This window comes from Eubalaena glacialis, chromosome 20, assembly GCF_028564815.1.
Source record: "Eubalaena glacialis isolate mEubGla1 chromosome 20, mEubGla1.1.hap2.+ XY, whole genome shotgun sequence".
In the NCBI taxonomy this organism is placed as follows: Eukaryota; Metazoa; Chordata; class Mammalia; order Artiodactyla; family Balaenidae; genus Eubalaena; species Eubalaena glacialis.
The window spans coordinates 25,072,457-25,089,645 of NC_083735.1; the positions used below are offsets into that span (position 1 = coordinate 25,072,457).

The 17,189-nt window shown below is 40.5% G+C and overlaps 1 protein-coding gene across 2 annotated transcripts in view; it reads left to right on the plus strand.

The window, feature by feature from the left end:
* WRN (WRN RecQ like helicase) overlaps positions 1-17,189 on the plus strand; it is a 130,429-nt gene that overhangs the window by 73,002 nt on the left and 40,238 nt on the right. For both annotated transcript variants that reach the window (XM_061177178.1, XM_061177177.1), the window contains exons 19-20: positions 10,452-10,626; positions 14,437-14,618. In XM_061177178.1, coding sequence (XP_061033161.1) covers positions 10,452-10,626; positions 14,437-14,618 — 357 coding nt within the window. The remainder of the gene's footprint in view (positions 1-10,451; positions 10,627-14,436; positions 14,619-17,189) is intronic.

Here is a 17,189-nt window from a genome sequence, read left to right on the forward strand (position 1 = left end):
TATTGAATGTGACAGTGGTTTTTCTAAAAGCAAATCTGGAAAGATTTTGTACCCATTTTCAATCCTCCAAGAAGAGTTGTGGTAGCAGGGAACCATTCAGAGTCAGAATGCTCTCTGCAGATCTTGGGCAAATAGAAATTTACCTCTTAATGAGCACTGACATGGAGGGTAAATTAAGACTTCAAAGTATTACCTTTTATTTTCATTTTCTTCCTTTCATTTAATTCTGCCATTTGTTTATCAGTATTCACATTTTTTCTCTTCATTGAGCTAACATGTTTCTTAAACTCTGATCTTATTTGTTTTCTATATGCATGGTGCATTTAAATTAGATCAGCCCCTCTCACCTATCTAATTTAATGGTTAAATGATGATAGATTTTTTTCCCCCTCAGGAAATTGTTATGAGGAAATAACAGTCTTTAGTAAACCTCTTGGCAAAGTAATGAATCCTTTTGTAATAGTGAGGTAAGAGATAGATGGGCTCCAGGCTGAGCAGCTGCAGCCAGTCTCCTGCTGACACTTTGAGATAAGATGCCAGGAGGAGCATTGGGCCCTGAGACCACAATTTCCTCATTCTGTGGTCAAGGGGATTTCTCAGCCTGACACATGTGCAGAGAAAGTCCTCAGTCATCCCCTAAGGAATTTGGGATGACACAACTCTAGGGGAGGGGCCAAAGGAGGGAGGAGATGCCAGCCCATAATACGTCCTGCCAGCCTCCCAGAAACCTTTGTGCTGGAATCCATCTAGACTGAGAGATGCGTGTGATGCCCCAAGAAGGACCCTGAGTCAGGCCAGATATGGGCAAAAGCAAGATGATGGGCCAGAGACACCCTGGAAGACTGCCCCCATGTAAGGGATCTAAGCCACCCCTCTTGGGTGCAGCTCACTCTGCCAGTTCGCCCATGTGCTCTTCCACACCAGCCTTTTGGGCTGGTTGAGTCCATGCAGCCGTGTTCTGAATCTTTTAGATGCCTGGTCCCGGGGGATACACCCCAGTGTAAGAAAAATAATCATAGGATAATGACTATATAATCAAAATATCCTCCCCAAGGAATCCCTGGCAACTGCAACATTTTTCTCTGCACGAGGAACTAAGTTCAACCAGAGACGTCTGATTCAGGGTCGATGGGGATCTAGGGGACACTCTGGACCCCTTCCAAATTAAAGCCTCCTGGTAAATGTTTCCAGGACACCGGATTCCTTTCCTAGGTGAGCCTCTTTGTCCTTGGTTGCAGCTTGCTCAACATGGGAGGATCCCCTTCTAAGCCAGAAGAAACACCTCTGGGATGTGTCCTTAAGAACTGGAAGCTTTTAAAATTAGACGGGCTAAGAAAATAAAAGCTTAAGTTTTACTATAAGACTGCCTGGCCTTTATATGTTGGGGGATGGAGAAACATGGCCCAAAAATGGGCCTCTAAATTATAAAACCATCTTGCAACTGCATCTTTATTGCCGTAGGTTGGGAAAATGGACTGAGTTTCCCTATGTCCAGGCCTTCATGTCCCTTTACCAGAATCCTGCTCTATGCGGCTCCGGTAATCAGAGGCCTGGAGAATCAGAGAATTCTCTCGACATTCTAGACGGTCCTCATTTAACTCCCCCAAACTCTCAGGAGGGAAACCGAGCCTCTCCTACTCCTACAAGTACCCCTGCTTCTCAGGATCCTCCTGGCCAATCCCAAACCCCGCCTCCCTATGCCCCTCTATACACACTGGTACCCCAGGATGAAAAAGCTAGTCCCAAGGGGGTAACCCGTAGTGGGACTTCCTATCACCGAGGATCAGGGAGAATATGCCCTCTTGGGCAAGTGGCAAATGGCGAAGGCACAATCAGAGTACACGTGCCCTTCTTCCTAACCGATTTAGCCCATTGCAAACAAAGGCTGGGCCAATTTTCTGAAGACCCTAGTAGGTTTATTGAAGGATTTCAGGCCCTAACCCTGGCCTTTGATTTAACCTGGAAGGATGTCCAGATAGTACTATCTACCTGCTGTACCCATGAGGAGAAAGAAGCAAAGGATTTGGACAGCAGCCCAGGGGCACGCTGACCAGCTCTCCAGGGACCAACCCAACATTTATGATATGGGTGGGGACGCAGTCCCAAATCAGGATCCCCCTTATAAGTCCCTGGGGGGAACGAGGGCCAGGAACCACGTGGTTCAATGCCTGTTAGAAGGAATGAGAAAATGTATTAGAAAACCAGTCAACTATGAAGGGGTCAGGGAAGTGACCCAAGAGAAAGAAGAAAACCCAGCCTTCTTTCAGGGACGGCTTGTGGAGGGTTTTAGAAAATTTACTAACATAGACCCCTCCACTTCTGAGGGTCAGTCCCTGCTTGGACAACATTTTATCAGACAGTCTGCCCCTGATATTAGGTGAAAACTCCAAAAGTTACAATTAGGCCCACAAGCCCCCATGCCCAAACTCCTAGAGGTGGCCTTTGGGGTATTTAATAATTGAGATCAAACTGAGGAGGAGGAAAGAACTCGGCGTGAGTTGAGGCAGGCCAAGGCTCAAGCAAGTTAAACTGATAGCCCTTGCTGTCAGACACACCGTTGAAGTTACCTTGCAACTTCAGGGCAACCCAAAGGGGCCAAGAAGGTTCAGCCATCAGTCTGGAGGTAAGACCAACAAGGGGGAATGCTCCAAATGCAAGTCAGCCGGCCCCTGGGCCCGTGAATGCCAGAGGAACCCCCCAGGCCATGCCCAGTCTGCAAGCAGACTGGTCATTGGAGATGGGACTGCCTTTGGCCCCGACAGGGAAGAGGGGCCCCCACTCCTGAGATGGCCGTGCTGGGCAACTGAGGTGACCCTGGGATTCTGGCAGCTCTCCCCTGTGAGATGTCTGTCTCCATCAAGGAGCCCTGGGTCGTTGATGTGGCAGGTAAGAAGATCAATTTTTAAATTGATATTGGAGCCATGTACTCTGGCCTGATTTCTCACGCTGGACCCCTTTCCTCCAAAAGCTGCACAGTGACGTGTCGACGGAAAGCCTCGCACCCATTGCTTCACTGGGCTCTCGCTTGGCAATTTGAACAGTGTTTGATCTCACATGCCTTTTTGGTTGTCCCTAAGTGTCCTGTGCCACTACTGGAGAGAGACCTTCTGGGCTCCCTTGGGGCCATATTACGGTTAGGAGGCCCCAAGCAGCCCCTTGTCTTGACCCTGACTAAGGCAGATTAACAAGAAGAGCAAGGGCCTGTTCCCAGCCATATTCTCCAACCAGTGAACCAGTTTGGGACAAAGGAGTCCCTGGGAGGGCCATAAACACCCAACCTGTAAAAATTAGCTTTAAGCCAGAAGCCACTTACCCTAACAAGAGACAGTACCCCATAAGATTGGAAGCAAAAAAAGGGTTACAACTCCTCATAGATAACTTCTTAAAACACGGCCTCTTCGTGCCCTGTCAGTCTCCATGTAACACCCCTATTCTGCCAGTTGTTAAGCCAAATGGAGAACATAGGATAGTGCATGACCTCAGAGCAGTAAATGATGCTGTGGTTCGTATACACCCCCTTATGGCCAATCCTTGTAACGTATTAGTCCAGGTCCCTGAGGATGCTAAATGGTTTACTGTGCTCAACCTCAAGGATGCCTTCTTTTGCATCCTAGTTCATCCCTCATCACAATATCTGTTTGCCTTCTAGTGGACTAACTCCCACTTGGGCCAGATGCAATACACCTGGACAGTACTGCCTCAGGGGCTTCGGGACAGCCCACACTTGTTCGCCCAGGCCCTAGGAAAGGAACTAAGGGAACTACACCTAAAAGAAGGGGCTATTCTACAGTATGTAGATGTTGATATATTAACATGTAGCCCCTCCATGGAGGCCTCAGATCAGAACACCACTGAAATTCTTAATCTCCCTGGGACCCGGGGTTACAAGGTCCCCAGAAAAAGGCACAAATCTCAAAGCAACAAGTTAAATACCTGGGATACATTATAAACCTTGGAAGTAGACAACTATCTCCAGACAGAAAACAAGCTATATTAGGCCTAAGTGCTCCAAAGACAAAAAAAAAACATCTCTGTACCTTTTTAGGCATGGCAGGATTTTACAGAATCTGGATCCCAGGATTTGGGCTAATGGCTAAGCCCCTGTGTGAAGCTACTAAAGGTCCAGATACAGAACCATTACTTTGGACTGGGGAACAGGAAAACACTTTTAATAGTATCAAACAGGCCCTCACGAAAGCTCCTGCTCTGAGTCTTCCCAGTTGAAAAAAGCCATTCATCGTGTATGTGGCTGAAAAGCAGGGTTCAGCCCTGGGGGTCCTAATACAGAAGCTGGAGAAGTTCCTCAGCTTATAGGCTATTTTTTCAACAACTAGAAGTTGGCCTGGCTGCCTTCGGGAAGTAGCTGCCTCTGCTTTATAGGAGGAAACTAACAAGCTTACCTTTGGACAGCCACTGGAAGTCCAGACCTCCCATCAAGTACAAGGGATCCTGGAGATCAAAGGCCACCATTGGCTAACTGGAGGCTGCCTTACTAAGTACCAGGCTTTGTTCCTCGACTCCCCAGAGGTAACCCTTAAAACTTGCTGCACCCTCAACCTAGCTACACGGATGCCTGCTGACAGCCCAGAACTAATACGTTCCTGCCTCGAAACCCTTGACCAGGTCTATGCCTGTAGGTTTAATCTAACAGATCAAGCCATAGAAAACCCTGAGGAAGAATGGTTTACTGACAGCAGTAGCTTTATTAAGGACGGGGTCAGGAGGGCAGGGTATGCTATCATGAGCGCTCATAGTGTCACAGAAGTGAAACCTTTGCCACCCAACACTTCAGCTCAGAAGGCTGAACTGATAGCTCTAACCCGAGCCTTAACCCTACGGGAAGGAAAAATTATAAATTTATAAACAGACTCAAAATATGCCTTCCCTGTTCTACATGCCCACATAGCTATCTGGAAGGAAGGAGGACTTTTGAATGCCAAAAATTCCCTTATAAAATATGGGATTGAGAGCCTACATCTCATAGAAGCGGTTCAAAAACCAAGACGAGTAGCAGTCATTTACTGCCGCGGACACGAAAAAGGAATTTCTCAAATTACCCAAGGGAACAACAGGGCAGATCGGGAAGCAAAGAAAGCTGCCCTGATACCCACAACAGAAATGGCATTGATCCCATCCCTTGCCCCTTCTAACATTGTACCCAGATATTCAACTTCTGAAGAGACCTGGCCACGAGACCAAGGGGGAACCTAAGGGAACAGATGGCTGGTGGCACATAGATCAAAAATTGCTCATACCTCTTTCTGACCAATGGAAAATTATTAAAGGGCCACATGATTCCTCCATCTGGGGGAGAGAGAAAACCACTCCATGTCTGCTGTGGTTTTCCAGCTTTTTACAGGAAAGGGCTCCCAGAGACAATCAGAAGGGTTACTCGAGCCTGCGCCCTCTGCACCACCCATAATCCGGAGGCAGCCTCAAGCCTCACCCCCTCCCCCTCTTGTTAGCCCAGCCCAGTGACGTGGGACTTACCCAGGAGAGGACTGGCAAATGGGTTTCAGTCAGGTGCCCTCTTTCCAAGGCTTCAGATACTTATTAGTATTTAAAGACACTTTCACTGGATGGGCAGAGGCCTTCCCCAGTAGGACAGAAAAGGCAACCGAAGTGGCTAGAGCACTTCTATCAATAAAAGAAATCACTCCTAGGTTCAGGTTACCCCGCCACCTCCAGAGTGACAGTGGACCCTCATTCAAAGCCAGGGTTACCCAACAGCTCTCACAGGCCTTAGGAATCAGATACCACCTGCATTCGTCCTGGAGACCTCCGTCCTCAGGGAAGGTAGAGCAGGCCAGTCATACCCTAAAGAAAACCGTGGGCAAACTCTGTCAGGAAACATCAGAACCGTGGTACCACCTGCTGCCAATAGCTCTCCTAGGGGTCAGGGCAGCCCCTAAAACAACTATTAAGTTGAGTCCCTTTGAAATGACACATGGAAGGCCACTCCTCACCCTGGACATACTAACTGACCCAGAAACCAAGCCCATCTTAAATATATTATAAACCTGGGCCAGGTCCAAACGGTCATAAAAGAACATGGAAACAGAACCCAGCCCTCCCCAGGTAAGAGCCCCAGTCACTCCATTGTAAATCCTGGGGACTGGGTGCTCTTAGAGACCTGGAAAAATGAGTCCCCCGGCGCCCAGCTACTCCCAAAGTGGAAGGGTCCTTAACAAGTCCTGCTGAGCACCCCTACAGCAGTTAAGCTCCAGGGAGTCACGAGTTGGGTCCATCTGTCCAGGATTAAACCTGCCTCCACTGATATGTTACAGGAACCCGAAGACATATATCCCAGCTATTCCTGTGAACCTACCTAAAACCCTCAAATACCCCTTCTAGAAGGTGATCCCTGAGCCAGTGACAACCGCATTGATAAGTAAACTCTCGCTTTGACATTGATTCCTTTGGGACTCTCCGGGTGACAGAAACAAGACAAGTGATGGTAGGCTGGGACTCCATAATTGCTACTGGGCTTTCGTTTACTATATGATTTCTTTTGATGTTTCTTTGCTACTTGCTATCTGGTTGCTTCCAAAATTAAAACCCTGATTGATGCCATTATGAAGTTATCAGTCACCCTAACTTTTCTCTCCCTGTTTTGGGGATCCACATCAGGGGAATAGGAATCCAAAGCAATAGTAAATCTCTCAAGAATTATAGCTCGGGGATAAAATCTACCCCAGTGCTGGATCTGTCATCCCCATCCTCAGAGCAATGCCTGTGGGTTAAAAACAAACTAATCTTTACACCTAGCAGTGACGACCTTACCTTACTGAGGGTCCTTCTAACCCTACTCTTAAAGTTTGTATTCCGTCCCTAGCGCAACTTCCATGCTTAGACCTTAACCCCTCGCGTCAATAGATCTGATGAGAACCACACACTTATTTTAAATTGCAATAAGACTAGCTTGTCTTGCTGCCACTGCCCCTATGCAACCAGCATGAAAACTTGCAGTAACACTCTGGGGAACCTTCAGAATCTGATCAATGCTTCTGTTACTCCACAATTTAATTGTTCTCACCAGCCCTGACAAAGACATACAGGTGGAAATCTCACCCATTGGTGCCCTCACCACAAATACAATCAAAGACTAAAAAACAAGGACAAGGCCCACATGGGATATGTACTTACTGGGCAGGAAAAACACCAATTGTCTGGAGTGTAATGTAGGCCCCCCCACCCAAGGCCTACGGAAGAGTCCCCACCCCTCATGCACCCTCATATAATGGTGGGCCTCTCTCCCCAAGCTGTAACGGGATCCCCTCTTGGGCAGGCTCTCTAGAGAATTGGTTTAATTCTACAACAGTGCGTCAGGCATTTGTCCCTTCTGGATATCTGTTCCTTTGTGGTCTAGACATAAACCCATTGCCTCATCAGAACAACCCCAATCCCTCTTTCCCTTTCCCAGGATTAGCTGTAGCCTTTCCTTTTATAGACAGTGCTCTGTTTACGGGACAGTGTACGTTAGGCCAACTGAGTAATCAAAGGAACCTAGGTATTACCATCCATAATATCACCCACCCCTGTGGCAAAAGGGCAATTGGCCTCACTTTGGCAGGGATTGGAGCTGCTATTGGGTTGGCGTCCCTTTGGGAAGGCTTTGCTTACCATGAAGCAGTGCTCCGCAGACTTTTGGATAACCTTGTCAGCTCTGAGTAGGTCCACAGGGAATGCACCTTCCAAACTTTCGTTGTCTGTTAGTTCCGCAGCTGATGTAGTGATGGATAACAGACTGGCCTTGGACTTTCTTCTGGCTGAACAGAGAGGGGTATTTGCAGTTATTAATAAGATATGTTGTACCCACATCACCACCACTGGGCTAGTAGAAGAAGACATCAAGAAAATATATGACCATGCCAGATGGCTTCATTCCTTCGGACAGGGATACCCAAGCACTGACTCTATCTGGACTGCAATCAGAGGAATGTTACCAAGCGCAACCTTGTTCTTACCCCCGTTTGGGCCTCTAGTTGCAATAATCCTTTTACTGATCTTTGGCCCCTGCCTTTTTAATCTGCCTGTTAAGTTTGTTTCTTCCAGATTGCAGCAATTCCATGTCAAGATGATGGTGGTGCAGGGATTCTAGCCACTCCCTGAAACAGATCCTGCTGGGATAACAGCAGAAGCCTTTCTGGGGTCCCTTGACAAGGCAGGGTGAGAGTTGAACGGCACCAGTTAGGTAGGGTCCACGAGCCCAATGCCAGCCTGAAGAAGCTACAGAAGGACCTTCCCCCTTCATCCTCCCAATAAAGATTCCTTGGGGTCCACACCTCTCAGACAGGATTTGAGGTAGGTGATAGATGGGCCCCAGGCTGAGCAGCTGCAGCCAGTCTTCTGCTGTCACTTTGAGATAAGATGGCAGCAGGAGCATTGGGCCCTGAGACCACAGTTTCCTCATTCTTGTGGTCAAGGGGATTTCTCAGCCCAACACATGTGTAGAGAAGGTCCTCAGTTGTCCCCTAAGGAATTCTGGATAACACAACTCTAGGGGAGGGGCCAAAGGAGGGAAGGGACACCAGCCCATAATATGTCCTGCCAACCTCCCAGAAACCTTTGAGCTGACCAGGAGGGAACCTGAGTCAGGCCAAATATGGGCACAAGCAAGATGATTGGCTAGAGAAAACCTGGAAGACTGCCCCATATACGCGATCTAAGCCACCCCTATTGGGTGCAGCTAACTCTGCGAGTTCGCCCATGTGCTCTTCTGCATATACTTTGCTTCTCATAAATACCATATCTGCTTCACAATCTTGGTCTCTTTGCTGAATTCTTTCTTCAAAGAAGACAAGGACCGAGGTCCTTTTACCAGCCATTTCACTGCTGTAAGCAATAGGAATTTTTACTGCTTTGATTTTTCTGCTCTATAAGTTCAGATTTTTGTATTTTCTGCTTTTTTTAGGGTAAAAAGTGATCCATATTGTTTGTATCAATTTGAACAATACAGATGCATGTAAATTGAAGAGTACGTAGATTTTTTTTCCAGTCCCATTCCTCAGTTATCATTACTGTTGATATTTTTGCATTTAGCGTTCTAGGCGTCTGTTCTTTGTACTGTGCAAATATGCGTTCCCAGTGGTGGTTGTTATTGTTGTTAGGTTGCTATAGTATGTCGGTTTTTTCTGCAATTTTCTCCTGTTATATAAAGTATTGCTGCTATCTTTCTATATATTATGTTTAATGTTTAGGATGTTACAATATTCACATTTTGGTGCACAATTTTTCCTTCTTTGAAAAATGTTTTTTAAATGAGATTCTTATACATTTAAAAGATATTTTGCATTTTTTTTTCACTCCATGGAGTTATCTACTATGAATTTTTGACATGGAAGTCCATTTGGTCACTCTCAAAAATTGCTTTGAGTAGATTATTCAGTAAGACTCGTAGAGTAAAATTACTGTCTAATTTTTCCCCTCTAAGTTTTCAGTGACTTTTGCCATAGTCCTTCTTAAAGGTTTTATATACATTTAATTTTTAAATATTTACTTCACATTTTGTAGTATGAATGTATATGATCATGAACATTTAGATTATTTTTCACTAATATAGTTTTGTCATGAATATTTGTGTATATGTATCTTTTGGCAGATGTGTGTGTTTGTAAAATAGATTCCTAAAATTGAAATTGTATCACAGGTTATGCACATTAAAAATTAAATAAAATAACTTTTCCTAAATCTAAATAGTATATTCTCTTTATATTGGTTAGGTCAGCATAAATGAATGTATTTACGTAAATGGATATGTTGAGGAATTAAATAAATGTTCTATGGAAATCATTATTTATACTTTTAATAAGTAAGTGCAAGTTTCTAAAACAGGCTTTCTAACAGATGTTATTTTCTATAATGGTCATATAGTCTCAAGATACTAGTAAATACTTCCTTGAACTGTAAAAATGATCTTTTACTATTGCATGAAAGTTCTTGCTTTTTTAGTAAACAGATATAGAAACTCAATTTTACGATCATAAGAGGGAATAAGAATAATATAAATTTTATTCCTTCTCCTATGTAAACATTACATTTCTTATATAAATGAAGACTAATTGTTAATCTAGTGCTTTGCAATTCCAAAGGATGGTCATTGCGTTTCCATTAGTTTACAGGTTTTTAGCAAGGCTTCCGCTTCAGTAAATAAACTTGTCTCTGGTTTTAATTTGAACAAAAAAGTGAAGTTAAAGGTGTTTGGGTTTAATATAATTTATTTCCACATTTGAGTGTCTAAAATGTTTCAGGTATTTGTTAAATATGTCATTGTTTTTAATATGCTTTCTCCTTTTAGTTTTTACTAAAAGGAAAATTAAAGTTTAAAAACTAAATTAAAATGAAATTAAATTAAAATTTTAAAAAGAAAGGGAAAATTAAATTAGGTAAAACTCAAACTGGTCTGAAGCCTATATGTATATGTTTGTCCTTTTGCTCTTCTTTTTCTTTAGTGCTGCTTGGGAATTTGAAGGTCCAGCTATCATCTACTGTCCTTCTAGAAGAATGACAGAACGAGTTACAGCTGAACTTAAGAAACTGAAGTTAGCCTGTGGAACATACCATGCAGGACTGAGTATTACCTTAAGGAAACAAGTTCATCATAGGTTCATGAGAGATGAAATTCAGGTGTGAAGATTGATCATCATTACTGTCTGTTCCCCATAGTGGAAACAGATATTTCTCTAATATTTATTTACAAGATCTTTATTGAATACCTTCTTCTTCTTCTTCTTTTCTTTCCAGGAGGGACAATCAGCTTTTTTTATTTTTTTAATTTTTTTTTTAGTTAAAAATGTTTTAAATTTTTTTAATTTAAATTTTATTTTATATTAGAGTATAGTTGATTTACAGTGTTGTTAATTTCATACTATATATAAAATAGATAACTAATAAGAGCCTACTGTGTAGCACAGGGAACTCTATTCAATACTCTGTAATGACCTGTATGGGAATAGAGTCTAACAAAGAGTGGATATACGTATATGTATAACTGACTCACTTTGCTGTACAGCAGAAACTAACACAACATTGTAAATCAACTATACTCCGATAAAAAAATTAATTAAAACATTTCTTTAAAGTTGGAATTGGATTTCATAATTTAAGTCTAATCGTGAAAAATATTCATTTTTCGTTTAAAAAATCGAAAACCAAAAAGGTATATAAAAACATTTCAGGTGTACAGCCAAGTGATTTATTCATACATATACATTTGAATACCTTCTTTCTGATGAGCATAAAGCAGTCACTCTGATAGAATCAGTATATAATGTGGGAGATAGATGGGTAAGAAAACTATTGCAGGCTAGTATAAATGGCAGCCTGTACATAGAATAGTGTTCAGGTGCACAGAGGAGGGAATGCTGGCTGTTAAGTTAGGTCGTGTAATGGGGTTGGTTCACCCAGGAAGAAGCAATCTGAATAGAATCTGAACAAGTGAATAACAGTTTGTCAAGTGTGCAAGGCCAGGAGGTGATGAGGGAAAAGGAATAGGTTATAGAATTCCAGGAAGGAGGACTGGCATGTGCAAAGGCACTGTGACACGAGAGAGCGTACTGGGTTCAGGAAATTGTGAGTCATTTGCAGTGGTTGGAGAAAAAGGGAGTATGGAGTAGGAAGGGCACAAAGTATAGGTAAAAAGGCAGGGAGGAATGGTGGAGACTCGTAGGAAAAGAGTTGAATGGGTTGTTTGGCCAGGTTGTAGAGGGTCTTAAAACTTGCAAAGAGGCAAGCTGGGATTGGTGTGAAGTTCCTCTAGTTTTTCCAGACTACTTTAGCCGTAGAATTCTTTATTTAAATGAAATTTTATCTAATAGGTAAAGCAGATTAAAGTAGAATCATTCTTGTGGAAGTTGATGTGACAGATGAAGGGGTCCAAGAGCTTCCCTATCTCCAAGTCAGTCCCTGGGGGTATTTTAGAATCCTCAGAGTTCTGCAGAACAGAATTTGGAAACCACTGTGACAGACTACTCTATATTTCTGAGCAAGATAATAGTATTATAGAAACATTAGACTGGGAGCACCAAGTAGGATTGATCTGAAGGAGAAAAACTGAAGAAAGGAAGGGTATTGATGAAGTTATTGTGAAGTGTTACAGCTGAGATTCATATAATGACTGGAATCCTGTTTCAGTGGGTGTCATACAGATTATTTGGGAAGATTTAAATTCAAGCCATGTGAGTAGGTTTAAATCAACACTATCAACATCATTTCCACACCCTGTCGCTCTAAGCCTGGACTAGTCATCTCAAATTGAGAAGAACTGAACTTCTGCTTTGCATTTTCTGTCAAATAGGTCATCCGTTTCCTCTGTATCTAGATCTGTCTCTGCAGTTCACTGTGCATTGTCATGATGCAATGCATACCTGCCTGAAGGCATCTGTTCTCTTTCTTCCTCTTCTTTCCAAAGTTAGGAACAGCTATCACAACTGCCTGGAGTAGAGATTTTATCCAAATTCTTAAATGTTTACATGTTTATTCTATTATCTCTGGAGCTTGAAAAGTATCAGATAAAATTTATTAGCTGCTGCTTATTGAATCTTAACAATCGATCTTCCAGCCAGTAATTGACCAGTTGTTTCTTCTATCTTGGTGTATTACTAATTATTCATTTAGATAGAAACATCTCCCAAAGATATGAGGGAGGCAAGATTTTTTTTCTTTCCTATTATTCATAACCAAATCTAACCACTTTTGGATGTAGATTTGCATTTTGAGTTTGTGACCATTCATTCTTTTAATCCTGACTTTTAGTTTTATGTCCTTTTGTATTTTATTTGCCTTTTCAAGATGGTTTGAATTCCTTTCCTTTCTGGAATGAGGTTATGAATAAATTATTGGATAAAATATCTTCATTTACACCTGAGCGTCTATAAGGATATTTTGAAAATCATGTCTACAGAATAGGTTGATCTCATCTAAAAACAGTATCATATGATGAAAATTAGATCTTAAAAGTTCTCATCATACAAACACACATATACACACAGACACAGATACATACACACACAGTAATCATGTGAGGTGATGGAGGTGTTAAGTAACCTTACTGAGGTAATCAGTCATGTCACAATATATACGTACATCAAATCATCATGTTATATATTTTAAACTTACATAATGTTATATTTCAATTATATCTCAATAAAGCTGGAAAAAATTGAATAAGAAATAACATTTAAAAAAGAAAAATTGGAATTATTATATTGCTTATTTACTCTTAAATACAGTAAAACTGCCTAGTTTTATTCACTCAGAGCTTTTTCTTAATATTATTTCCATCCCTATATTTATTTTTCTTTCATCTTTCTCATACTTCCCTTTATTTGTCCTCCCTCCCTCCCTTCCTTCCTTTCTCTTTTTTCTACTCTTGGTGCATCTTAACACATTTTTTAAAATGGCACTTTAATATTTATCAGTTATACACACACATAGTTTAACAAACCAAATCGTTCTCCAGTGCTTACAATGAAAAGCGTCAGCCCCTCATTTTTTCCCCGCTTCTTTTTCCTGCTCCCAGCTCTTTTAGCTTAGTCTTTTGGTGTTTGCCACTGTATCTTGCAATAATTTGCTTATACTGCTGCTACTTAGTTTATTTATTTATTTGCTTATGAGATTTAGGCATTATTTCTTGTTTCCCTACTATGAAAGATGAAGGTGTAGCTCTTTCACATCCCTTCCTGCCCTTCTCACCCCATCCAGAGGTTTCTACCCCCTTCACTTCCAATATTAATATCATAATTTTGGTTAGATCAGTATGTATATTCAAATATTATATATTTATGTATTTTCTATAAATGCTTTTTATCTGTAAGGCATGTAGTATATTTACAGTTACTTGTACATATTTTGTATTCTTACTATTAATACTTTAAAAAAAATTTGTGTAGTTTTTTTTGGTGCTTACCACTAATTTTTCCCTAAGATTTCCTCTAGTCATGTAAATCTGATCTTGGTATACTCATTCATATTAGCTATTCTACCAATTTTATCCTTTTAAATATGCAGAGATAAATTCATGATTCATTCTACCATCTTTAATGAGAAGCTTCCTTCTACCTTAGAATAATGCTAGAAAACATTAAGATACTATGCAGTCTTGAAACTTCATAATATTATCCCAAAGGCTCATTTAATATAATAAATAGTTTAAGAGCCTCTTTTGTGTCTTGTACTCATCTGCATTCAGAGAAACCACTTTATTTGCTTCTTTTAATAGAGAGGGAACAAATCCTATTTTATGGTCACCATTCCTTAATCTGTAAATTGGGCAGATAATCTTTTAATCTATAAGCGATTGGTTGAAATTATATTAAATTCAGTTTCATGCCATGACTTTAGTTAATTAATGAACTAATTATTCTTACCAAAAGGTAAACATGTAAGGTTTTAGTTCTACTAAATGATTGTCAAACTATGTTGTTATTTTATTCTCAGTGTGTAATAGCTACCATAGCTTTTGGAATGGGCATTAATAAAGCTGACATTCGCCAAGTCATTCATTACGGTGCTCCTAAGGAAATGGAATCATATTACCAGGAGATTGGTAGAGCTGGCCGTGATGGACTTCAAAGTTCTTGTCATGTACTTTGGGCTCCAGGAGACATTAACACAAATAGGTAAAAACATTTATTGCTTTCACCCTTGCAGATTTCTTTCTTTCCACATAAGCTTTGAAAGTATTTGAGACGACATTCAAAATTTAAAGTAATGTGTATAAGTGCATTTAAAACCAAAAGAAAACAGAAGACGTCTAAGAAGAACTTTGTGGTGTGTTGCTACCCAGAGGAGATGACCTAATTTCTTCTATACCTCATTTAGTGTGAAGAGTTAACTGAAACAGCACTGTACTGGGAATGTAATGTAGACCTTATGGAACACTTTTTAATATTGTTCATCAATGAGCTGTTTTTCTCCTCAGGTTCTCTCAAGTTTTGATATGTCTTCAGCCATCGTTACTTTAGATACCATTTATTTTGTTTTTATTTTTTTCTTCTCACGCTGCCATGGTGCTTATTCTAAATGACTTCTACCAATCCCAGTTTGTCTCTAATTACCATTTTTGTTTCCTTTGTTAGTTCTAGGAGAGCATGCCAGCTCTCCTTGGCAGTGTGTGAATGATCATGTTGCCCTGTACTGACTGACTGCCATGGAAAAGATATGGTACTTAGTGTTTAGATACAGGAAAACCATTCCACTTACATACTAAACAGGTATCTTGTTGGCACTTGTGTTCTGTGAGATTGATATTGAAAGGAAAACTTCATCTTGCAAAGCTTTAGGGGCAGGGTTTACCAACTTATTCCTTCATCCATGAGAAAAAAAAATTCAAGGAAAAAAACCTATATGTGGTAACTGATGGGCCTGCCGAGGTGAGGTGTTTTCAAAATGCACCTCCATGTAGCTACATAAGTTGAGCTCTTGCTTGGACCTGTTAGCCCATCTTATTAAAATGATGAGATATCTAATAACAGTTTTTGTTTTTATTTATTACTCAGCGATTTTTTTTGGAGTACTCACTATGTTCCAAGCATTATGCTTTGTGCCGGGGATCCAATGGTAAATAAAACAGATATAGTACCTGTTTTTATAGAGTTTACTGTATAATGGGAATGGCAGGTCTTAATCGCAGAATCATACAACCGTGGATACATAGGGTTCACTTTACTGCTCTTTTGTGTTTGAAAATTTCAGTAACCAAAAGTTTTTTTGAAAAGGATCATGCAAATTTGCATAAAATTATAACTGTGTTAAGTGCTATGAAGGAAATTTGCATCGAGTAGTGAGTATATTATGGGTGTGTGTTTACCAAGTTATAAAGGTCAGATAAGGCTTCCTTGAGGAAGTAATGGGTTAACTTGAGATATGAAAGAAGAATAGGGATTAATTAGGTAAGAATGTTTGCTATAAATTTTAAGCTTCTTTTAAGAGTAGTCACTAACTTTTGTTTCTTAACATACAGTCAATAAACCATCTTCTTAAACAAAACAATTATTATTTTCCTTTTGACACTGGTGTCTATGTGAAGCTTTTTATAAACTAATTTAAAATAATTGGGATAGAACACAGCTCTGCATGCTACAATTAAATTTGGGATGGCATCAAACATAAGTTGATTCCTACCAGTTCTGATTTTATTTGTGCATTGTGTTAAAGATGCTGAAGACTTAACAGCCCAAGTTTTATATTGTGGCTTGGCAGGTTCATCAATAGATATAGTTCCTGTGTATCTGAGTCTCAAAAGATATTTTAAATGGTTATCTCATTAAGATTTAACAGGGAGTAACAGTGATTAGTAATCAAATAGTGGTGCCAGGAAATCCACTCTTGAATCTTTAGTACAGACAGGTGGTTCTTTGCATCCATATTAAAGGAAATAAAACTATAGGGTTAATCAGCATTAAAAAAAATTTCAGCAAGGATTGAGGCCCGGATCTCTGCCATCCTTGTGACAAACCTCTTCTATTAGAAAAAACAAAGTTTTAGAATAAATGGAATAGCTGGTTTTCAAATGAAAAGATCACTGTAATCCACAAAATTTTTAGTCTGTCTTATGCTAGAATCCTGTGACTGAGAGAAGAAACTTGTCCAGTCATCAGTGTAAATATGCAATTTTGTATTTTTTATTGGCAAAGTCTCAATGTCTGCACCTGCCATTATTTAAAACAGTCAAACCCAATAGTTACTGTAATCTTTGTTTAAAGGGAATAATTTGCAAATTAATCTCAGTTTAACAAATCTTCCACTGGCTCCACCTGATTTCTATTTATGGTATTGCTTTTAGAATATTTCTTCTTTTTCAACTTATTTTTACTCTGTGGAATATTATACTTTAACTATTTTGATGGTCCTAAAAGAAGAATAAATATTCATTTGATTTGTTGTTAGAGACTTGTTACTTTATTTTCTTCAATTTGTTACTGAAACTGATGAGATTAGTTAAATGTAGATCATGGGAACCAAACATAAGGGAAGATCTAGCTCTCCGAGTGTGGGCATTGTTTCCTTTGTTCTTTCTATCTGAGGAGAAAGAGGTGAGCTAAACAAACAAAACAGAGCAAAAAACGGAACTAATATTTAGCCCATGAGCTAGGAATAATGAGGTTAGATGGTTAACCTAGGAACTAGAGTCAATCGTTGGAAGAGACCTTTTAGGGAAATTACATGGAAAGGCATGGTGGTTGGTGGTG